Below are 25,677 nucleotides of genomic sequence, written 5' to 3'. Positions count from 1 at the left end.
ATATCGATATTTTATACTATATAATGACAGACGTAAATAATCACATCTCTTGTATACAGTTCGCTCAATGTTGAGGCAATCAATAGTTGAACTGTCAATTTATAAATTACAAGATTCATTAAATAAACTTAATTATATTCTAATTTATGAAAATTGTGTCAAATTCATACGCATTATAGTGCGTCTCGCGGTTTCTCGCAACAGTGACGAGAGTTTATGCTTACGGTTCATGTATATTGCGCCTTCAACCACGTGGTGAGATTATTAGGGAGATTATTGCATATTTTGGTTGAAATACCGCCTGTCATGTCTGCAGTATTTACAGTTCATTCACTGCACCATTTTTTCTAAGTGCATACGTAAATCGCCTATTCTTGGGGCAGAGGTAAGGGCTCCACATGGTGGAATAACCTTTTTATTCTTGGTAAACTATGGCGGTGTTATCTCCACCAATCATGACATAGCATCATGTCCGAGGATGTCAATGACACAGAAAATTGAATAACTGCATAGAAACGAATATCTGAACTGCTTCTGAATTCCCCAAATTTAATGTAATATCGTATAGTTCATTTTGTTAACATATAATTGCGAATAATTAACGAAATGCATGCATGCACCAAAGCAACGATGACATTGACCTCGGCGTTGGTGTTGTCCGTAGTGTTTGTAAACAAACCAGTTTTTGCATGCTTTTTGATTAGATAAAGACAAGAAGATAAGGTATGGTACCAGCTGATTGTAGTTGTCATGTGACAGGCAACTGTGTTATCTTATACCAAAAAACCCCAACATTTTGTTAATTTAGAATATAGGTGCCTTAGTCACTAGTGTGTCTGGTTTAGGCCTTAACTACCAAAAATTACTAATTAAATCACTCATACTGACTCAGTTACAATAATCCACTTTGACTTAGCTTAGACTCACTTTAATCTTATTACTCTCATGTTACATTACTGTAAAACATTATGCAATTAATATGACCTGAAGAATGGTGACATGCGTATTGAAATTAATGCCTACAGCTATTAGAGCTAAATGTGATTTTATGTAGTTAATTTATTTATTTATGGTACTGTATGACATTGTGTCATGGTGCACATTGAGTACAGTGGACTCTGTCACATCCGATCTCTGATCACTCCGGATTGCAGTGACATCCGGTATGATTTTCATGTCCCGATTTATTGCCTTATTACTTCAGCCAAAAAATCGCTGGTAAATCCGAATTCTGTATGTTCCGGATTCCGAAATCAATCAGCCGTCCCGTCACATAATTTCCATTGAATCGACACCGTATAATCCGTACTTCAAACGGTGGGTGTGAAGCATCCAATTATCGGTGAGATTAAAACTCAATGGGTGTGAAGCCAGAAAAGATTAACAAGTAATCACCAATCAATTATCGGTGAGATTAAAACTGTGTTGATTACTTTGATCGGTAAAGCAGTGAACCTGAGTTGTTTTAAGGGAGTGGACAAGATCTACCTGCCAGTCTACCTGATTGCAACAATTCATTTGTTAGAAGATGTTGCCCAGGACTCCGCCTTACGATATGCTTCCGGTAATCTTAACTAAGCAAACTACTTTAAATGATTACATGCATTGATATTTATAAATATATTGTACGCATGCATTGATATTACATGTAAACGATTTTATGAATATATTGTACGCATGCATTGTTATTGTTAATTATTTAATATAATAAAATTTTGAAAGTACAGAAAAGTTTATCATTTATAAAGGGAATAGCATTCTGGTGATTCGAAGCTACAATATAAAAATACTTCCGGTTTTCTAAGTTACAGTATTTCCGGTTTTGGAGAAAACTCGGTATTACGAAACGCTGTGTGATCCGAATTATTGTAACGATCCCGCACGATGTCGGATGTGATAGAGTCCACTGTAATAAGGTGCTGACTCACTAACAACGATGCCCTGAGAAAGTTCCTCCGGATTTTACCTCGTAATTTACCCATGTCAGTTGTGGAGGATGAAAAATCTGAGGTCATGTGTTCGCAGAAAAGAACCCTTGAAATCTCTAATTTTGAATTAAAGAGTAGATAGTGGTAGTGATGTTTTCCAGGGAAGCTTTACACCTCATTTCATTATTTTGAGATAACAGACCTTCTTGTTTTCATTTAGGCTCTCTCTCTCTCTCTCTTTCTCTCTCTCTCTCTCTCTCTCACTCTCTCTCTCTCTCTCTGTAGTAGGATGTTAACTTCATTTCATTTAATCTCTCTGTGTCTTAAAAATTTATTTGTAATGTTGCTGTTATTCTTTTTTCAGATAATATATATAAAGTGAATGAGAGACATCAGTGGTTAATTATGGCAAATATCAGAGTAATTGTTCAGTATGCTGTTCCGGTAGTGACAGGAATCTTGGGATTGTTATGGCTGTTTGGAAGAAAAAAGGACAAAAAGAGAAGCATAAAAGAACCACCATCACAGAAAGATTCTAGTAAAGAAATATCTTCAAACAAGCAGTTGCCCACAGAACAGAAAATTGACAAACCTCCAGATATAAATTGTAAGCAACCAGTAATACCAACAGCAACAAAGCTTTGTGAAAGTCCAAGCAAAATTTCGAAAAAGGATGACCAGACCCATTCTGTTTCTGAAAAGAACAAAATCATGTCACAAAGCAGTCCAGTCATCGAAGAGCAGATATCTCATGTCGTCAGTACAAGTTCCCTGAAATCTAGCGTTATTCCGGAAAGAAATATTAATGTTAGCCAAGAAAATGCTATCTCGGAAAAATCAAATAATTCTAAATCTGCCAGTAGAAATCATACCGGCAGTAACTTATCTCCCTGTAATTCAATGACAGAACAAAGAACGGACAGTTCTAATAAATCGACAGTAGCAGACACTGTTACAAAAACTTCAAAAAAGTTAGTTGAGCCTAGTTCTGATACCAAAAATGGTAACTCTTTGGACAAAGTAAAATCAGAGTTAACATCAAGTGAAATTTCTAATCATGAAAAACAAACATCTACACTAAGTGCTAATGTTTCCACAGACAGTATCAAATTGATTAAGGACTCACCACTTGAATCATTGTCTCAAAGGCTAGACAGTGAAAATAAAAACATTGAATCTACTGAGAAATCTACCAAATTGAGTAGTTTGTCAGAGAAAGCAGTCAAGGTAGTTGAGGTCAATGAGGAATTGACGGTTGAGGAATCGTCATCCACGCAAACTCAAGTCAGTAATAATGAATCGGTGCCAATTGTTGACGTTGAGGACGCAGCAAAAAGCAATGAACATCAAGACACTAGTCCTCCAAATTCCGATTCACCTGGTTGTGATAGCAATAGTGAGGTAAAGTATCTTTCATAATATCTAATAATCAGTTGGGTCCTTTATTTTTGTACAGTAGTCACAAAATTATTCACTTGTAAATAGGGCTGGCAATCGATCCTGTTTCAAGTATCGATTATCGCCGACCATCCACCGATCGATAATTGATAATATCGGCAAATTATTTTGACTTCCAATTGGTTTGAAAACAATCATAATTTGTCCACGAATTATATGTGAGTTTATGCTGTGATGTCATTCTGTTTACATGTAGAATTTTTTTTTCATTTATTTGACATTTGACAATGAAATAATAGCATTCCATAGCAAAACCAAGGTGAAGAAAGAAACTCGATCAACTTCATTTGGAAGACAGAACCTGCCACCGCTCGCCATATCTTTGTCGCTTATGACCTAAATAATAATGAGTAAAATGTAGTTATTTCCCTTGGACCACATCAAACGAATTCTTCAGTTCGCCGTAACAGTTTATTTCTCGCAGTGACATAACCCGCCAACATTTCTCACCGGTGGCGTCTCGCGTGAAAAAAAAACCCATGTATTTTATTATGACTAATACAGTTCTAGGTCCAAGCATGGACTTCTTCTTGCAAGTGAAGTACCTATAATTGCGCGATAATCAATATTTTAAAACTGTATCGATAATCGATTTTCAAAACACTTACTGATGATTATCGGCAATTATCGATTATTTCCGCCAGACCTACTTGTAAATTGGACGCTCATTACCAAACATTAACGGTCAGCTTTAACTGGACCTGGGTTCAAATTAGATGATTTTGGGTGATTTTAACCGATCTTTATAAATTTTCAAACTAGATTTGTTATTGATCGAATGCAAGATTAAATGATACCTTATTTACAGATACCAATAAGACTAGATTAATTTCAATTTAAAGTACCACGGGTAAGGTTTCACACACAAGTGTATGTATGTAACAGTTCAAAATATTTTGGATTGTTTACTTTGACGTTAAAAGTGCAGCCCAGTGATGGGATTTTAAAAAATTTCTTGTCAGCCATTTTTACCGAAAATAAAGGGACATACATGTAACTCTTATCGTTATTTAAGCAGGCAGTTTTTAGACCACACACAAAAATCACGTGTCAACAAAATATTCAAATTCGTACGGAAATAAAAAAATAGGTGCACCTTGTTATTTTTGTCCGCTGCCTTTCGAAGAAAGCAGGGGACTATTAAAATGGGTTCGTCAGTCTATCTGTCTGTCCGTCCGTCAGCCTGTGTGTCCGTCACACTCTTTGGGACACAATAACTCTCTTTCTAATTAAGCTACAATGTTCAAACGTGGTGTCGGTGTTGATTAGGTCAATGCCTTGATGGAGTTCGAAGATGAGCATTTTCGGCTTAGGGTAAGCAGAGATAAGCAATTTGATTGGTTGAGATAAGTAATTTGATTGGTTGATGCTTTGGGACACGATAACTTTAGTTCTAATTAAGTGAGAGTGGTGAAACTTGATGTATAGTTTCATTACATCAATACCTTGACTAAGTTTGATAATGAGCATTTTCTGCTCAGGGTAAGCCGAACGATAAGCAATGTGATTGGTCGAGACTTTGGAACACAATAACTCTTCATTCTAATTGAGGTAGAATGTTCACACTTGGCATGGGTGTCTATTAGGTGAATGCCTTGATGGAGTTCGAAGATAAGAATTTTCGGCTTAGGGTAAGCAGAGATAAGCAATTTGATTGGTGGATATGCATGAGACACAATAACTTCAAGTAAAGTGAGAGTGAGGACACTTGGAGTATAGCTTTATTACATCAATACCTTGACTAAGTTCGATTATGAATAGTTTCTGCTGAGGGTAAGCAGAGCGATAAGCAATTTGATTGGTTGAGGCTTTGGAACACAATAACTCTCCTTCTAATTGAGGTAGAATGGTTAAACTTGGTGTAGGTGTTCAATAGGTGAATGCCTTGGTGGAGTTCTATGATGAAGATTGTCTGCTTACGCTAAGCAGAAATAAGCAATCCGATTGATTGATGCTTTAAGGCACGATAACATTGGTTATAATAAAGTGAGAGCGATGGAACTCCAAATATAGATTCAATATATCATTACCATGACTAATTTCGATGGTGAGAATTTTCTGCTTAGGCTAAGGATCAATAAGCAATTTGATTGGTCAAGGCTTTGGAAGATAACAACTCTGCTTTTAATTGAGGTAGAATGTTTAGACTTGATGTAGATGTTCATTAGGTGAATGTCTTGACTGAGTTCAATGATTAACATTTCGAGCTGAAGCAATGCAGAGCTAATCAATTTCATTGGTCAATGCTTTGGGACAAGATAATCTTGATTCTATCTTATAGAGAGTGATGAAACTTAGTGTATAGTTTGATTGCTTGATACTTTTGAAAAAAAAAATAAATGTGCCATTAATTAATGTGTGTCATCTATTTATTTTGGGATTTCGGCGGGGGATATCAGCCTCACTGTTGGCTTGTTCATATTTAATTACCGTACGGTATTCAAATTTATGTCAGTAATATTCCTTCAAAATTATGTGATGTCGTAATACGATATAATGAAAGCGTGCCGACTACTGCCGATCCATACTGTTTCAAATTCCTCCAAAGTTACCGTATTTTTCTTTACGGGTCATAAATCGATACAATTTTCAGCAGAAGTCCGGCATTCGTCTTATACTCCGTTTCGACTTATATATGGAGGGTAAAAAAATGACATCCCAAAATTTACTTGGCAGTAATAATTACGCACTTCCATAATTATTTGGTCAAATTTTGTGAGTTCACAAAAATTTGTAAAACTATATTTGTTTGCCTTCAAATATGAACCATGAATTGACGCATTAAATTTGACTGTTTATCGATAAAAATAACACTGTAGGTCGTTGGTGATAAGTGAAGTCTGGTATGCTAATGTACATGTACGTGAAACAGGAAGTTAAAAAAAATGTATCACATCTGTCATTCAAACCAAGGAATTGTTGCTGAGCATTTTCTTTCACCAAAGATGACATACATACTTCATAAGACACTTGTCATTTGTAATAAAATTCACGGAAAGATACAAATGTCTTTAAATTCCTGCTAAAATATTTTATTTACCGGTATGTGACTAGCACTCTGTGACGAACGTGTAGTTCCAAAACTGCCACCGTGAGATAGCCTCGATCATGAGGTACCGACTGATTGACACTACTTCACGATATTTTATTAACCACAACATTATGAAAAGGACACAAAGATACTTATAAATGTGAATACTTTGATGAAGATAGGCAAAATTAAAAGTATTTATATTTTCACGATGCCATGTGCTGATGGGGTCAAAGTTGAAGACAATTAACATACAGGTTATTGGTACTGTCTTCTTCAATGTTAGAGAAACGAACACGTGTGTAATAAATTCTTTGGACTGAAAAAAATTCCAAAGGTATGCTTTTAAATATTTATGTCAGAACAAATCATCAACCTGATTGGAACAAGTCATTTCGTAACCTGTCAAAGCAGGGAAAGATCATGAAGGAATGAAATGCCTAGAATGAATGAATTACACTGTAACGAACGGTTAACTTAGAAGCATATCACTAATAATTTAGACCTATCATTATTATGCCTGGCTATTGTGCACCAGATATTTTAATCTATAAAACTTATTAAATGTGAATAAACCGTGGGCGGCGGTTACCATTGGGTTTTCAATGACCAAGTACATGTAACTGACATTAGTAAATGCTGAAATACATGTAGAAACCGCAATAAACTCAAAAATTTTAAATTCCATCGCAATAATTAAGAATTGCCTCATGTAGCATGTATATTTCACAAACACAAATCATGAAAACCAAACAATTAATTAACCGCGGCTTTAACAGAATTTATATCAGAGATTTGAATTTGAGATGAGTTATCATTCACACCACATGTTTTGATCACCGACAAATTTATCATTGCATCAATGGTTGTTGTGGATGCATGAAATTGTATCAGTAATCAATATGTGTAATTACCATCTGTTACATTGAATAATCTAAAGTTGTTTATAATGCTGATATCTAGGGCTCACGAAAATATTGATATAGCCAATAATCGTCGGCAACTCCGGGAAAATATTAATATTGATATTCAGTTCTTGATATTGATACTCGTATAAAAAATAAATGAGCTTCAATAAAATGAAATTATTGGTGTCAAATAATCACCGTCATATCATTCAAATCACATTAAAACTAAAAACACACACACAAAAAGGTACAACCACCGCGCCGGTAATTTTCGCAGCCGCATACAACAATGACAATGACTAATTAATTAATTGTTCAGAAAAAATAACTCAATTTTAATAGAAATTTATTTAATGTTATAAGCGATCGAGAAAAATTGTCAATAGCGATTGATGGTGAGTGCGAAGCTGCGAATACTATTTTATTAATAACACCATTAGATAAACTGTGAACGAAACGAACGTTTAGAAAACACAGTTTGAGGATTTCCGATAATTACTGCCAGAGTTATGGCCCTTGATCACTTTGAAAAATCTTGTGACACTCTTGACAGTCCGATCGTTAATGTAAATCCGTCGGCTTTTTGGGTAGAAATCGTGGAATAAGCTTTATTTTGTAGGTTTTGATGTTTGATTACAAAAAACCAATGTTGACATTTTTTTTGAGTAGGTCTTCACAGTATGGGAGGCCATTATTTGAGGGTAGCCATTTTGCGATAATATTCCAAATTATTTATAATTTTCACCTTATTTATAATGTTATCGACATATCAACTGTGATTTGGCAATGTATTAATATTGGCGGCATTCATGACTATATCTCAGATTGTTTTCCATCATTTCATGATGATATTTCCAAGATGGCGCCCATTTTTAGCGGGAAAATCGGTCGATGTGCCGATTTCGATTAAGTAGTAGTGTTTGGTGTCAATATATATGTTTTCCATTCCTGACATTTACAACTTTGTAAAATGATCACAATTTCATATATTTAACATATTACCAAGATAGCGGGCATTTTTGGCGGGTAAATGAGAGGATGTTCAGATTTTGATTAAGTGGTAGTGTTTGGTGCCAATATTTATGTTTACGGGGGTGCAGAATCAATTTCTGACATTTACAACATTGTAAAATGTTCACATGTTTACATATTTAGTATATTTCCAATATTGCTGCCACTTGTGGCGGGAAAATCGGACGATGGGTTGATTTCGATTAAGTAGTTGTCTTTGGTGACAATATATATAGATTCGATTTCTGTCATATACAACTACGTAAAATGGTCGTATGTTCACCAATTTAGCATATTTCCAAGATGGTGGAACGTTTTCTAAACACATTATTAGCATTTATTTATCATCGATTTTCCTGGGAAAGTAAAACCTATTCCTGGCATGAAGGCAAAAAGAGCATAGCGGCAGCGTGGTGCTTACGTCACGTGCCCATCATGCGCCTGCAACGACCACACCAAGCGCTTACTACAAGATCTTTCTACGCTCATTGCCAAGATCTGGCTGCGCGAACAGTGTTCCCACCATGATCTCACGGTTACCAGTCAGACCGGGATACTTTCTCACCACATTCCAGTGACATGCCTACCAGGCATAAGGCGTTCTCTCGTCACGCCTATGGAGACTGGGCCATGCTCACCCGTCCTCATTCACTTTCAAAGCAGAAAACAACCAATAGTCAAGCAATCAAGAACATTTCATAGTTTTCTTGAGGTTTCCTCTTTGATTGCTAGACTGGAGCTGATGGGCGAGGCTCAGTATCTTACCTATATATACATAAAGGTCGTAACAGCGTAGCAAGCATATGGCCAGGAGCTTCGTTCCAGCCTGGCTGCAATGTGAATGATAGTGGTGGGGACGTGGCTGTAAATGAAATACTTGCTAAGAAGCGAAGCCCTTATAGCATAGATTATGTTATCAACTGACTTCCAAGATGAATGTAGAACAAACATGTTGAATGATATTGCGCTGGATTTCAACTACTACATTGTTGGATATTATACCTAATGGGTAAACTCGACACAGGCTTCCAGGAACATGCTACAAGCTTATACATAGCAGAATTGGATTCAGAAACCTTTTCAGTAATGTGTTTAGAAAACGTCCTGCCACAAACAAAAATATGCTGAATGTGTGAACATACCACCATTTCACGCAGTTGTAAATCACAGAAATCGAATCTGCACCCCCGAAAAACAAATATTGACACTAAAACGCGACTACGTAATCAAAATCAGCACATCGTCCCATTTTCCCGCCTGACATGAAAGCCATATTGGAAATATGCTAAATATGTGAACATGTGATAATTTTACACAGTTGTAAACGGCAAAAATGGAATCTGCTCCCCCAAAAATATATCCTGGTACCATAGATGACTACTTATTCAATATCCGCACATCGTTCCATCTTCCCGCCAAAAATGGCCGTCATATTGTAATTGTGTAAAATAATCATTTTACACAGTTGTTACTGACCGAAATGGATTCTGTGCCCTTGAAAACATATATATTGACACCAATGACGACTACTTAATCAATATCAGCACATCGTCCTATTTTCCCTCCAAAAAAATGACCGCCATCTTGGAAATATGCTAAGTATATGAACATGTGATCATTTTACAAGGTTGTAAATGTCAGGAATGGAATCTGTGGCCCCGAAAACATATATTTTGACACCAAGCACTACTACTTAATCGAAATCAGCACATCGTCCGATTTTCCCGCTAAAAATGGTCGCAATCTTGGAAATATCATACTGAAATGATGGAAAACAATCTGAAGTATAGTCATGAACCCTGACAATATTAATACATTGCCAAATCACAGTTGATATGTCAATAACATTATAAATAAGGTGAAAATAATAAAATAAGTTGCAATATTATCGCAAAATGGCTACCCTCAAATAATGGCATCCCATACTATGAAAAAATGTCAACATTGGTTTTTTGTAATCAAACATCAAAACCTACAAAATAAAGCTTATTCCATGATTTCTACCCGAAAAGCCGACGGATGGGAATTACGTAACAAACCGAATCCGACTATGAGGCTAAAGCTATCATCCGATTGACTTCAGATTGATACACAGAGTTTAAGGTCTTGAGACGAACAAGTATATTGATTTTCAATGAATTTTATGACTTGATGGTTTTCTGATAATTACTTAATGAGTTGTTACTCTTAAACAGATTTTAATGTATTGTGAATGCTTCATTACAGAAAAAAGTAAAAATATGCGACAACTCTTGACTGCCCGGACGATTTAGCTGCTGTGGGCGTATGTTTCTTTGCCTGGCAACCTATCTTTTTTTTATTTGAACAATAACACATTTAAATGCATTGTTAGCATACAGATATTTCTTTCAACTTCAAATTTTCCGGTATATTGGTAAACTTGTTTGTCACTGACACTCGCGGTTGAATATTACATGTAAATGTAATATATATACATGTATATTATGTAAACGAGTCAGTTTAGTACCGGTAATAAAGTTTATACTAATACCTACCTTTATTATGCATTCGGTAATATATGTATTTATATATCTTATTTTGAAGAAATTACCTTCATCTCTCAGCAATTTCCAGCAATTTTCAGGGGATACAATCCCCATGTAACATTTAAAGAAGACACTCAGCACATCACACATTTAGTGGTAATAGAAAATGGATACTCGCTGGTCATGACAAAACTTGCTTGTGTGTGGAATAGCTCAGAATGATCTTCCGTTAATTACTTCTAGTGTTATGGTCCATGTTTCACTTTGTGAACACTCTAAAGATTAAAGTTGTCATCCGATCTGATTTCAATTTCCATGCATTGCTTAAATTAGTAAAACGAATAAGCCCATGTATTTTTGAATTTTGTTTCTAGTGTTCACACCATATATCGTTGAATTGATGTATCAATTAGTGCATATTGGACCATAACTTCCTGAATTATGGCCCCTGATTGTACTAAAAATCGTGTTTTTAGCTTGTGGACCCTATAGAGGTCATAATTTTTATCCGATTTAAAAAAACGTATTATATCACCGTTACACCATTAGGACGACTGAGTTTGTATTTCGTGAAAATCGGCCCAAAATTGACAGACAAAATGGCCGCCGTTCATTCTCAAATAGCATAAAAATATGGTATATCAAGGTTGTGGACCCTATAGAGGTCACAATTTTTATCCGATTTTGTTGAAACTTGAAATATAAGTTCATAACACAAAGATCTCAGTTCCTCTCGATATTCGCGCATATCGAATTGTAATTTCCTGAATTATGGCCCTTGATTGTAGAAAAAAACACTTTCTTGTTAGCTTGTTCTCTATCCATCTCTCGAAAATGTGGGCGTATCCTGCCTGGCAGCCGCTGGTTTTGACTGGCAACCTATCTTTTACTAAATGATGAACAATGTGACACCCTTTATGTGTATGTTTCATTGTCAGGCAAGTTATATTTGGTGTCTTGTAAATGCGCTAGGTTTTATGGACTGCTCAAACAACTTAACTGTTGTGGACATTTAGTCGATTGTCTGGCAACCTATTTAACATCGACTGTCTGTTTTATCAGTCTAATTCCACCTTTTATTTCTTAAACTACTGGATATCATGTATTCAAATCAATCAGAATATTGTTTTTTTGTGGATGTATGCTTCAAACGAAACAATACCAGAAAAAATTGTCGGTATCAATGGGGTACATGTATGTTAATAGATCACTTACATCTGGCAACAGCAGCATCAAAATGAATGAGAATTGTCTGTTATCTGAAATGTTTGTGTTTATTGTTCCTTTTCCAGGCTTCAAATGACAGTGGACGAGGTGGGAGTGTGACAGAGAATTTGTCATCGATGTGTTCACCAGAAATAGTTCGTTATGAGTTTAATTTTCCGTCTGAATTATGCGGTCGTTTGATTGGTCGTCAAGGAAAGAATATCAATGCTATTAAAGAACAAGCCGCCGCAAGTGTATCATTACAGAATAATCCATTTACTCCAGAATTTCAGATCTGTATTGTAGAAGGTGAGTTTAACAGGGGTTATTTTGGTCTGCTGGTCATTTCTAAGCCCTTCACAATGAGTTTAACTATTGCTCAAGCACAAATATTTGGTAAACAGACGTGTCTTTAGTGTTGACTTGAAAATAGAGGTGGCATGCATATCTGTGGAGAAAGCTCATTCCTTAAATATGCACCATGAACTGGTAAAGAGTATTTTCCATACAATTTGTTATATTTGGGAACCGAATATTAGTCTTATCTGGTTGTCAGAATTTTATAGTAAATTCTGGCTTCAACAGGCAACCATTGGAGTTGCACAAGTTTATTGGAGATGTGATCCGAATGTTTTTAGATTGAATAACTAAACAAGTTTTGTTATTTGAGGAACTTAGAGAGCTGTTTAAAGAATATTTTGAAGCTCCTGCTAGCAGTCCATTTGCATAATCCAGTTGAGATAACACTAGGGATGACACTACTGTTGGCCAAATGTTGTCACTCAAATAAGACACTTGACTAAACTAAGGGCCCTACCATGAGTAAAATGACTAGAAATGAAAAAGTGATCTCCTCATAATAAAACATAAATCTGGTAGTTCAGCTACAGGTGAAGGTCTACAACTCTGCATTAACCATTAAATAGTGATCAAAATATAATCCTGATAAGTGTAGTCAAAACTGAGACAAAGTCAAAAGAACTTCCTAATTCCTAAATCTGAGCGTCTTATGTGTAGTCTATTCAGCTCTATAATCTTTCTTAAAATATTAATCATTATAATAGTATGTATTTGTGAGAGAAAAAAAAAATTGCTTTTGAGAAAGTTGGGTATGTTGTTTCGGTAGCAGGAATTTTCAGAATGAAATTTCAATATTTTAAGGTTTTAAGATTTTTTTCAGCGTCATTTAATTTTGTCATTACGTGAATAATTCTATAGGGCTTAGTTGAAATTGACAGTGCAGAATTAGTATTTACGATTTTAAGAAATATTTAACAATTGTATGATGAATCTATTGATGGAGACTATATTTAACAATTGTAGGATGAATCTATTGATGGAGACTATATTTAATTCTTGTTTTATGTATTGCTAGGTACACAGACGGAAGTTGAGAAAGCATTGTCTTTAATACGTCAGAAATTTCCCCGTTCTCAATTCTCTCAGCTTGACATGAGTCCTATCAACCAACCAGCACCACCCAAACCAGCTCCACATGTTCTTATGCCAAATATCATGCAGGTGAGATAATGGGTAAAATCAGGGAATCTTCTATTTACAGACTGCTCTAAATAATAAATCAATCATGTTGTGAGTGTTTGTGAAGTTAAGCACCTTGTAAAATACCAATTTTAACAAATAACATCTTGGATGAAAATGCCTCATTAAGATAAATACTATCAATCCTAAAGGACATTAAAACTTCATGAATACAAAAAGTAACTGCAGTTTCAATAGCAAAGTTGTTTTTGCGTATGTTTCGAAAAGGGTAAGCATAGTAAAGAATGATGAATAGTTATGGGAACTTTATATGGCCATAAACTTACATTAGGACTGATTGGTTGATTGAACCAATATGTTATTTAAGACTAATATTTATTGTTAATAAACTGAAATTTGCTATGTGGAATACTGTGCCTGTAAGAAATGAATTATAACATTGATATTTAATTATAGTTAAGTTTACCAGAAGGTGTATCTGTTGATGTGGTTGTGTCTAGTATTGTTGATGCTGGTCATGTTTTTGTTCAACAACCAACTCATCCTTCATTTCCCTCCCTAGAGAGACTAGACCAGTGTATGGCTGTATGTTATAGCCAGAACAAGATGGTTCCACCTCTTCCACGACCCATAGAAGGTAAATATATCTTTTATATCAAATGCCATCTCTACCTAGAAGGGAGTTGCGTTGGCTCAGTGAGTAAGAAGTTAATTTGCTAACCCAGTTGTCCTGTGTTGGCCAAGAAAGTTTGTCAGGATTTTCCGGTGTGGTTCCCCCTTATCAATAGTGTAGGACGGACAGTCTGGCAAGGGAAAACTGAGGTCCTGTGTACACATTGGCATGCACGTTAAAGGACCCTTGACAGTTGGAATTCGATATAAGTGCAGGCTGTAGCATCGCTGTCCGAGCAAATGACCCATATAGCACACTGCATGGCGCATATCTGTCTTCATTAGCCCAGACGGTGCAGAACAGTAGGACGTTAAACCCCATTTCATTTCATTTCTCTTTCTAGAAAGTAATTATAAAGATTTTTACCTCCTCAATAAGTTTAAATATATTAGATATGATAAATGTATGTATGATATATATTGTTGTTTATATTTGTAGTGGGTGTTATTTGTGTAGCACCTATGATGGATGGTTGGTATAGAGCACAGATAGTACAGGTTTATGAAGATACAAATGAATGTGATATAAAGTTTGTTGATTATGGGGGTTATGAACGTCTTTCTATGCCTCTCCTTAAACAAATCAGGCAAGTACTTTACAGATTCATTTTTATGAAAAAAAATTCATATGGGTGCAGTGATGGGATTTCAAAATTTTTCTTGTCTGTCATTTTTACCGAAAAAAAAGGGCATAACTATTATTATTTAAGCAGGCGGTTTCAGACCACAATTAAAAATCATGTGTCAACAAAATATTCAAATTCATACGTAATAAAAAAAAATAGGTGGGCCTCGTTATTTTTCATATTTAATTCGCATACTGTTTTCAAATTTATGTCAGTAATATTCCTACAAAATTATGTGTTGTAATACGATAGAATGAAAGCGTGCCGACTACTGTTGACCCATACTTTTGTTCAAAATCACCTTTTGAGTGGTAGTTATACACTCAGTACACTATATTAATTTTGGAATTTTGAATATTATTCACCATGTCTTGATGTCCGATTGGGCATATTCCTGGTCAGACAATTTAGGACGTTTGAAAAATAAAATCGGACATGTCCGGAATATACGGGCGAAATCGCATCTCTGTATAGGTGTATATATTAAGATAATCACAACAGTTCAGTGGGAAGTTATTATATATTTTATTCAGAGCTATGTTTTCACAAATTCTTTTGTCATTTTCAAGCATAATCTAGAGTTGGTTCGAAAGAACAAAATATATATACGTTTACCCATGTACATTTATAACATTACTCATCAGTGAAATCATTTAATTAGTCATTTAAATTTAATCAGGAGGTGACAGCTAGTTAGGACTGTTCAGCTAGTCCAAAACTCTGAATTGTGCATGGATATTGAGAGTTATTGGCGCTGACCTTGGAAACTTGAATCTGCTGGAGGGGATATATTGATTGGCTGTAAATGCGATGCTTTTGTTTTATTTTAAGAAATTATTTGTGTTTTTTTTTCCTCTAATTTAACAGAAGTGACTTTATGACGTTACCTTTCCAAGCTGTAGAATGCTATGTTGCTAATATTACTCCTCTTCAAGGTAAGGTTATTATAAGCCAGTTCACAGTACATTCAGGTTCATTTCAGACATACTTATCAATGCATTATAAAAGTCCCAGTGTCACAGTGGTTCCGTTGCTGGCAGAGACAGTTCCTCAGAATTGTCAGTGGTGCAGGATGGAGGGCTTGACATGGTGGAAATTCAATATAAGAGTAGGCCGTTGTGCCTCTATTGGGGCAAAATTTCCTTCATAGGACACTGCATGGTGTCCATCTTCATTAGCCCAGTTGATGCAGAAAAGTAGGCTGTTAAACCCCATTTCATTTCTTTTGATCAAATCAAAAATACTGAATTGTCAGTAAATGATCATGATGAAGAAAGGTCAATAAAACTGAATGTAAGATGGGGGCACATATTTATTTTGTTATTTTAATAAAATCAGTCTTTCGTCTGCTTTGCTTACTTACTGTCAAAGAAAGTTTTAGAATTATGGTATTATTTTTATTTTTAGGTGAGGATTTTTTCAGTGATAAAGCTGGGTCTGTGTTGGAAGAATTAACTCAAGGGAAATTATTACAGGCTCAGGTGATAAATAGAGCAGAAGATGGAATACCATACATACATATTTATCAGATCAGTGGAGACAGGGTAAATAATTATTACTCAAATAATAACAGATAGCCACAGTGATTCAGTGAGTAAGACATTGGCTCGATAACCAAGAGGTCTCGTGTTCACTCCCAGTGTTGGACAATAAAGTTCATCAAGATTTTTCGGCACGTTTTCCCCTGTCAATGGTGCAGGACAGTATCTGGTCGTTCGGATGGGACGAAAAACCGAGATCCCCTCTACAAATGTGCACATTCAAAAACATTCAGAAATATGGTAGGTTGGAATTCAAAATTAGAGTAGGTCATGGTGTTGCTGTCCAAGCAGAATTTTCCTCATAGTACACTGTATGGCGGAGGCCTGTCTTCATTAACCCAGTTGGAGCAGAAAAGTAGGACGTTAAACCCCATATCATTTTATTTCTATAATAATGACAAAAGTGCTCTCATTGTAATAATTTCTGTAATAATACCTTCAAGTGTTGACATCGTTGGCTTGAACTGTGTCGCAGTGTCAGAAAGGATTAATTGTCGCCAGGATCCTGATTGGTGATCGCTTGAAGAAAACATCTGTCCGGCTGTATAATTTACTACAGACTAATTATTGCTCAAAGCCAGTTATCCTACTATTATTATATAATAAATGTATTGTTTTGTGTTTTTCAGGTGTTATTTGTAAATAGAGAACTTGTAAATAGAAAAGTAACAAGAGGAATAGAGATCATACAATAACCTCAACTATCTATTCAACATAAATACAAACACAGCCATTGTACTATCTAAGTCAGTCCTCAGACCCTCTTCCTACAACAATCTTTAGAAAACACTTCCAGTTTTGAACAAAAAAGAAACCGTCATGAGATATTTTTCGAAAAATGCAAATCATGCATCGTTACTTTAAATGTGGCATTGTTTATATCGTTTGTAGATAATGGCCAAAGATTTAAATTTCACAATAATGTAGTTTGCAAAGGATTCAAAATGCCTGACATGGTGATCAGCAACTTTATCTTTAGATACATCATATCAACAGGCTTGTGTTGTAGGGACTATGTCACACCTTTTAATGAATACTCCTTAGATTCTTAGTCTTTGGATTCTTAGTCTTTGAGGGGGGTTGGATGGCTGAATGGTTAGCACGTGCATGCTGTATCATAAAGCCTGTCATTGAGTCAACTGGCGTGGTTTCGAATCCCTGGTTGTACGTGACAAGGAGTAGGGTCACCTGTCCAACCTTGTGGGTTTTCTCTGGGTCCTCCGGTTTCCTCCCACTGCTAAAGACCCCTATGCGCAAGCGAATTATTGAAATAAAATTAAACCATATGTTAGTCCCAAAATGACCTAGTTTGTGTCGAGTGGACGTTAAACCCCATTTCTCTCTTTCTCTCTCTTAGTCTTTGGACAAACATTGTGGAAATTCTACCATTAAATTTTCTGTATGATATGTATTTTGAAGTAAAAAATAAAAACATGACAGTAGCTTCAGGGTTTTTCTAGGAAGAGGTGTCAGACTTTTTATTGATCTCTATATTAATTATATTTTAAGTAAAGATGTTCCTTAAACATGCTAAGAGGAAACAATGTTTTTCAATTCCTTAAAAATTGTTCAAAAGCTTTGAATGACATAAATATATTATCAAAATGATCCTTGAAAAGGTGACATTCATAAAATGAGAATCTTAGATAGATATCACTCACATTTGCAAATACGGAAAAATGAAAATATGATCTTTACTGCATCAATTTTCTGATCTATATGAAGTTTGTAAAAATTGAAATCCTATATTATTATTTATTTGATCTTATCATCATGCCCACAATTTGTAGCATAATTCTGCCCTTTTTTTATTATAAGACTTAGGTGCTAATCTAATACCAGCATTTATATTGGACAATCGTACACAACATTTTACATACATTACTACAATTTATTGATATTATTTTTAATTACATTCTCAAAAATGGGTTTTTGTAAGACAAGAGATAACAGCATTTGTTAACCTGCACTTCAATTAATTAGTAATATGCGCCATGCCAAAACGAATAGCTTGATAGGACATGACCTGTGGATTTAGAGTATTCAAAATGGAATTGGTTGTTTGTTTATATGACAAATGTCATGCGATGGATATTGGATTATTGGTTTATATGATAGATATTCTACTTCAGATTAATCAAATAAGCACAATAGGCATTTAAAACAAGTTATCTCCTGTATTGAAGGTACATTTTTGGTTATGCAAATCGCACATTCTAAAACTTCAATCAGGTGTCATTTATAAATGGTTACTATAATCTCCAATCACTGGTTACTAGTATGACACAGTCTTTCAATGGAATCCATCTTTAAATTGCACAGATCTCATTGCAATAAATTCTGATATAAACAATATACATTCAATTAACAACTTAATGTATGGTATTGTATTTTTTTCTGTTTTTTTGTTTGCTTATTTTTTAAATGAGTGTATAATATTATCTTTGTTTTAGTATTGTTTTGTTGTTTTTTTGATTGATTGAATAGTATAAGAACTTTCTGTTTTGTTTTATTAAAGTTGTTTTGTAGTTAAAGCTGAATATTTTAGTGTTTCGATTGCTAAAGTTCGTACCAATAGATTGATCGTGTCAGATCTTCAGATCCAGAATGACCTATATCAGACAGCCATATTCCTCAGAATCTCATAATCTGATTTACTTGAAGATTCTTGCAGACTAGATTCTTAAAAAGCCCACCAAATATTTGGAAGATTTTCCTAGGCCAACTGCCCTCTGCTAAAAATTAAAATTATCTACTCCAGTTATTTCATTAAAAGAAATAATGTTTTTGCTCAGTTCTCCCCAAAAAATTCTTGAAGTTTGCATCTAGGAGAGTTCCTACAAAATTTGGCCGTTTTTTAGGCCCGAATTTTGTTTAATATCGTTAGTTTGGAAGGTTTGTAGAAACTTATAGAGAATATCTTACCATGTTTTCTAGTTCAGAATTTTTACATAGTGAAAAGTTGTTATAGAATAATGTATTCAACCACCTGTTTGCTCTTGAGTGTACTGTTGGTATACTGGGGACATGTTACACATTTTCAGTTAAATCTCCAGAAAAGATGGGAGACCAAGGAGACTTGGCTGCAAATCTGAATTTACACAAAAATAACCACTTTTAAATTCTGTCAATGGCATTTAGTAAATGAATTGGATAGATACACAGGACATGATTTGATTGACAAAGACTTTTAGAATCCTAGTTTCTCAGTACCATTAATAAAACATTAATGTATTCAATAGAATTGTCATGTAATTTTGAATGACAGTTTGATTTTTGACAAGTCCCTAAATCGATAAGATTCTATTACATCTACTATTATTGTATAGTTTTATTAAAATGACAAGGCACGCTGATAGTGAATACCGGTACACAGAAAACGTAAATCCAGTTAATCTTTGTTCTGAATATTATTTTAGTGTTGTGTTAGCCAAATGTTAACAATCTGCATTCCCTTTCCTATTCTTTGCATTATTTATGCTCAGCAAAATCGTAATGGCACAATATATAGCAATATTAGTACAATTATTGTGTTTGATTATAATATGTACTCTATATAACTTTTATTGAAATCATAAAATCACAGCATTATTTAAATCTTACAACATGAACGTTTTATAACAACCCATTAAATGTTAGCAATGCATTTATTTTAATTTTATACAATTTTCATCTTTTGTTGAATTTGTTAATTTGAGATGTCTAAATAGAATTATTTATTATTCAATGATGGCAATTGCCACATATAGAAAATATAAAAAATAATGGACTAGGAGAAAATGTAAATGGCATATTACAGATTAGATTGCTCCAGTGACCATATATAGAGAGAGTCTGGCAAATGATCATTTTGAAACAAAATGTGATTTATTGTCATACTTTGATGCACCGACTGTGCTAATAAAGATGATCATATGTAAGAAATTTTGCCCGGACAGCCGAACTACGGCCTTCTCTTATTTCGGATTCCAACTTTAACATGCACACCAGTGTGCACAGGAGTTTGGCCCATCTGAAAGAAACCTGCTTGTTAGTGAGCTAGCATCTTACTGAGACACCATTGCTACCCCAAAATTAGAATAAAATAAAAATAAAATAATGAGTCTGTGAAGAGAATTATAGTTCTGCATAACATAAAAGTGGTTTAAATGATGGAACTGAAAGAATTACTAATTACATAGCAATGTTGTTACAACAGTTGACCAGACTCCCTGTATATGGCTCTACATAGCATGCCGTATTGTTGATCAATTTATGACTCGCCGAAAATATATTGTGTGAACATTTTCATAATTTCATATATAAATGTTAGATAAAATATATTTGCACAAATGATAAACTGCTTGTGTGAATTTCCTTCATGAATGTAAGTGATTACTTGGTGTTGTGACAAGGCCTATTTATGCCATAGTGGACTAAAAATGTGTAATGAAGTTAATGAAATCTATGATTAGTATTTAACCAAATATCTATATATAACTTAATTGTATATTTATTCTCTGAAATGTTGCTGTTTATAAGATTTAAACTTGCAAACAACAGAAGTTTATTGTCCATAAACATATGAAATTTCAATTTCAGTTCTTACTTATTCTTCAATAATTTGTAAAGTTATCACTCTTTGGTATATGGATATATCTTTGAAATTAGTTGTTTAATCATCTACATGTTTTGTATAGTTTGGGGACTTTTTGTGAAACATCTTTCCGCTTTAGATTAAGTTGTATGGCACACTGTACCAGCCAAAATATTACATCTGTGGCATAATGTATAACAATAAATTAATGCAAGCAAGAAATTAAAGTTTATTTGCTACATATCCCAGTCATATTATTTTCAATAAGCATTTCTGTTCTCAACCCCCCCCCCCCCAAAAAAAAGCATGGCATAGTTGTCCCATAAATCAGTGGTATTGTCAAATACTTCACCCATTAGTAAAATCAACAGTGATTAATCAGATGGGAGGCTAATCAATGTTAATTGGTAAATGGCATCGTAAAGAGGATGAAGTCGAGCATTATAAGCACTTGACTTGAATCTTGGCATATGCCAAACTCCTTCTGGGCCCTGTTTCACGAAATTTTAACTAAAGATAAAAACCAAATTTTAGTAGATACTTCAATTTTGATTAGCTAAGCACTAAAATCAATCTAATATTATCCAATCAAATTACCAAAATTTGGATTTTATCTTAGATAAAATTTTGTGAAACAGGCCTCTGGTTGCATTAATCTTTTATCTTATAGTAGTATCCATACAGCTAAATCTACTGCTGTTTCATATTTCACAAAAAAACCTTTTGAATAGATGTATTATTATATATAATATACAAGAGTTGATATATTTATGCTTAGATATTGTTTTAATATTGGAAGTTATTGGCAGAATCAGTGCTTAATGTCTGTTAGTATGTGCGTAAACCTGATAATAAATTCACTAACTTTTAAAATGATGTTCAACGCTTAAGAAGTTGAATAGCAAATGTTTAAAAGATTTCGTTTTAGATTATCAATTAGCAGGAGATGAAATTATTAAAAGACATTGTATGTGATAGTTTGTGATTATCAATGCAATAATCCGAAGGCAACTGGGACCACACATAAATACATAAATTGGAGAGCAGTAACATTGTTGCCCAGATTTATCTGTGAATATTGTCCATAAAATTACTGATTCCTGATTACTATTTATCCTCAATGTATCTCTGGATACATTTGTGGGTTCCTCCTCCTTTAACCCCTCTAGATTAATACACATATGCATTAACATATAAGCACCCACCTGGCGATTTTATTTTGTATGAACAGAACACAAATTCTTTCAACAACATTTTCTTTGCTAACCAACAACTTTGGCATAATACACATCTGATCATTTCATCCCATATCCAACAAATGTGTTATTGTGTTGAAACTCGTATATGACAAGGGTCATTCTCGGTACCCCCAGTTGTATTGTTCCATTCTGCTGCACAATACCCTGGGTCCATTCATGGGAGAGACACAGTAAAATTATCTGCCCTTGATAGGGAAGTAAATCGCATTGTATTGTAACTGAGATAATTGTAGTGAACATAAACAATGACGCTAAGACTGGTATGTAAACTGATTTTTGATTGGTTCGAAGAATCAACCTACGATTAAGAGCAGATATTTGTGAAAACCTTTTGAATGAACCCAGGGTATAGTAGAGTATAACGGAACAATATCACGGGGTTTATAAGGATTGACAATGGTATGGTATATCAGGTTTAAGCACAGACCAACAGACTTCTTTTTCTATCTTGTAGATCAATTATGTAAATAGTCCTTTTCAGTTTTCATTATCAATTTTAATAACAGATCGAGAATTTTTTAAAATCAAATATGTAATGGTATCTATATTTTTAAGAGAATTTTTCCACATTTCTGGTATTTTATTATAACGTTACTTTTTATATCAGAAATTATTATTAAAATTATGTAAACTAGACAAATACTGTCATTAAATGTAACGTAAATGTTGAATATCTTTGTACAGTTGTTAACTAGGGTTCCATTTCATAAAGCACACATTGAAATTACTTATACATGTACATCAAAATTTTCATTTCCAACTCTATTGAAATTACATTTACATAGCTTTACGTATACTTCATGAAACGGACCTTGGGCTCTAAAATTTATGTTGATTCTGGTATCCTGTTTTGTTGGGGTTTTCTTTTTTTTAGCATTCTAACAGATCTGGAATAGAATATGGAATTACAAGTCAACATGTTTTTTATGTGAGGGGTGTGCATGGCCAGAATTTTATACATTGCTTTCTTTTTTAAGAGAAATTTTCCAATGCTTGGAAGGATCAAAATAAGAACTTGCATAAACTATAGAAAACGTCCAAACATTCATGTTAATATCAATCGAAAATATCTGTTGGGCCACAGGCATAGAAGAACTTCATTGGTTCATAGTGGTCTGGATAAATAAAGTCAAAACTGTTAATAGAATTTAATACAATAATTGAACCGACATTCTAAGCTATGTGAACCTTGCAAGTAAATCAGAAGGGTTATAAGGTGCCCTGGAAAGAGTACTGTCAGCATACCCTGTCCATACAAAACATCTGCCTCAATTTGTAACTAATTTTACTTTATTAAATGAAGATTTTGCATATTTTGTTAAGAATAAAAACAGGTGGTTATATAGAGGAATCAGTGTTGTTGAATTAATGTATATTAGATATATTTTGTTTGAATATAGAAGAATTGTTATAATATATATACATTAAATATAATATGTATATTCAGCTTTTAGAGATGTTTGCAAGAGTGATTAAATCCAGTTTGAATTCAAATTATCTTGTTATTTATTGTGTTGATCTGGTGAGATATTTGTCCCCCTCCTTTTCGGAGGAAATTGTGGACTATTAAATTGAGCTGTCTGTCACACTTTTTAGAACAAAATAACTCTGCTTCCAGATGTTCAAATGGTGAATATCTTGACAGTATTTTCTGCTTAGGCTAACAGGGACAAGCAATTTGATAACTTTGATTCTAATTGAGTGAGAGTGATGAGACTTGTAAAATTTTATTACATCAACAAGCCACATTCAGTAACTCTAATTGAGGTGGAATGTTTACACTTGGTGAATATCTTGTCAGAGTTTCGTATCTTGCAAAGCAGAGATAAGCAATTTGATTTGTGGATTCTTTGAAAAATGGTAACTTATGGTTCTAATTGATTGAGAGGGGTGTAACTTGGTGTATAGTATCATCGCATTGATACCGTGACTAAATTAAAGTATAATAAGGAGCATTTCTGCCATGGACATTTGATTGGTCAATACTTTAGCAAGGGGACCCTATGCAATGGTCACAATCGTAACAAATAGAGACATAAGGTTTAACGTCCACTCAACTGTAACTTTATTTTGGACTTACATTGATACCGTACCGTGGAAGAGAAAGATTGTAAATAAAAAAAAAAGAAATAGTTAGCACACTCTTTTCTGATTATATGGTATAGTCTTTATACGCCACATTTCATGTGGATGTACATTGTCGTCGCCCCTGTCCATCCGTCGTCCACAATTTCTTTTGAACACACTACAGACTATATTTATCATCTGAGTGTTTTGAAATTGATATAAGTTGTTTACCACAGAGATGAAGAACCTTATTTAATTTCTAAATAATTTCTGTTAATTTCTTCTGGAGTTATGGCCCGTGTTTCACTTTGTTGAACCTTGTGAACGCTCTAACAACAAAAGTTACCCGATCTCTATGAAATTTATATGCATCATTTAAATGAGTAAAACGACGAAGCCCATTAAATTTCAGAAATTTCCGTTAATTACATCTAGAGTTATGACCCTTGTTTCACTTTGTTGAACCTTGTGAATGTTCGAATGAATAAAGTTATCCGATCTGTATGAAATTTATATGCATACTTCCAGAGTTAAGGTCCTTGTTTCAGTTTGTAGAACCTTATGAACCTTGAATTAATGACAAAAATCATAATCTGATCTGAATGAAATTGTCTTGTAAATACCACCAATTACCCACAAAAAAATAAATATGCGACAACCCTTGTCGACGGCTCCGTTGATTTAACTGCTGTGGGTGTATGTTTTGTTGCCTGGCAACCTATCTTATTTCAATAACTCATTTCTAAGAAGTTGCAGGATTCCCTGGAGAAAACGCCACAAGGTCGGGCCTTATGTATAAAATTAGACCACTCAGCCAATCACCCTCACAAGTTTGAACCATAATGTCTTAAAACATGGAATGCATTAATTGACCTATCTGAAAGCAGGTTGTTAATGACCTTTAGAGCACACTACTCACACCAATGATATCCCCTAGCAAATAAAGATATAGAACAAATCTCTTTAGCCCTTATTTCTCTTACCTGGATGCAGATTCAGAGACCAGCTGCCACCTACTTTTGCATTTTCATAATCCAATGCCTCTTCCCGGCACCCTCGTTTGTAAATATTGTAATCACTGGTCATATATGAGACCATGGTGATCAGTTGGTTAAAGCAGTGCTTCCCATGTGGGGTAGCTGATATTAGAGTCACAATAATAGAAATGGTCATCTTGCTGTGGGTTCATGTACCATGTTATTGTTGGGGCTTTATATTGGAAGTTGTGGTACATGTCCCATATCCTAAAGACCCCAATATGGGAAATTTGACTGAACAAAGTAAATACAGATGTGGGGTTCTCTGAGAAGAAAAGTTGGGAAACACTGAGCACTGGATTCCCTAATAGAAAATGGTCTAGGTTCAAGAAGGAAGACAATGAAATGAG

The 25,677-nt window shown here is 34.4% G+C and overlaps 1 protein-coding gene across 2 annotated transcripts; it reads left to right on the top strand.

Annotated features, from left to right (window-relative positions):
• Positions 1-211: 211 nt before the first annotated feature.
• On the top strand, positions 212-22,658 carry LOC126825039 (A-kinase anchor protein 1, mitochondrial). 2 transcript variants are annotated; one of them, XM_050554461.2, is made up of 9 exons: positions 212-385; positions 2,293-3,329; positions 12,136-12,358; positions 13,425-13,570; positions 14,006-14,186; positions 14,661-14,808; positions 15,715-15,782; positions 16,255-16,391; positions 17,018-22,658. In XM_050554461.2, exons 2-9 carry the CDS (start codon positions 2,334-2,336, stop codon positions 17,081-17,083), a joined length of 1,965 nt encoding a protein of 654 aa, XP_050410418.1. In that variant the 5' UTR covers positions 212-385; positions 2,293-2,333; the 3' UTR covers positions 17,084-22,658. The 2 variants fall into 2 exon arrangements, with proteins under 2 accessions (XP_050410418.1, XP_050410419.1); XM_050554462.2 differs by having other exon boundaries at positions 216-255.
• Positions 22,659-25,677: the final 3,019 nt, after the last annotated feature.

Source organism: Patella vulgata, chromosome 6 (genome assembly GCF_932274485.2).
Source record: "Patella vulgata chromosome 6, xgPatVulg1.2, whole genome shotgun sequence".
Classification (NCBI taxonomy): Eukaryota; Metazoa; Mollusca; class Gastropoda; family Patellidae; genus Patella; species Patella vulgata.
Note: the sequence above shows the minus strand (reverse complement) of the source record. Positions and strands in the feature narration are given on the sequence as shown.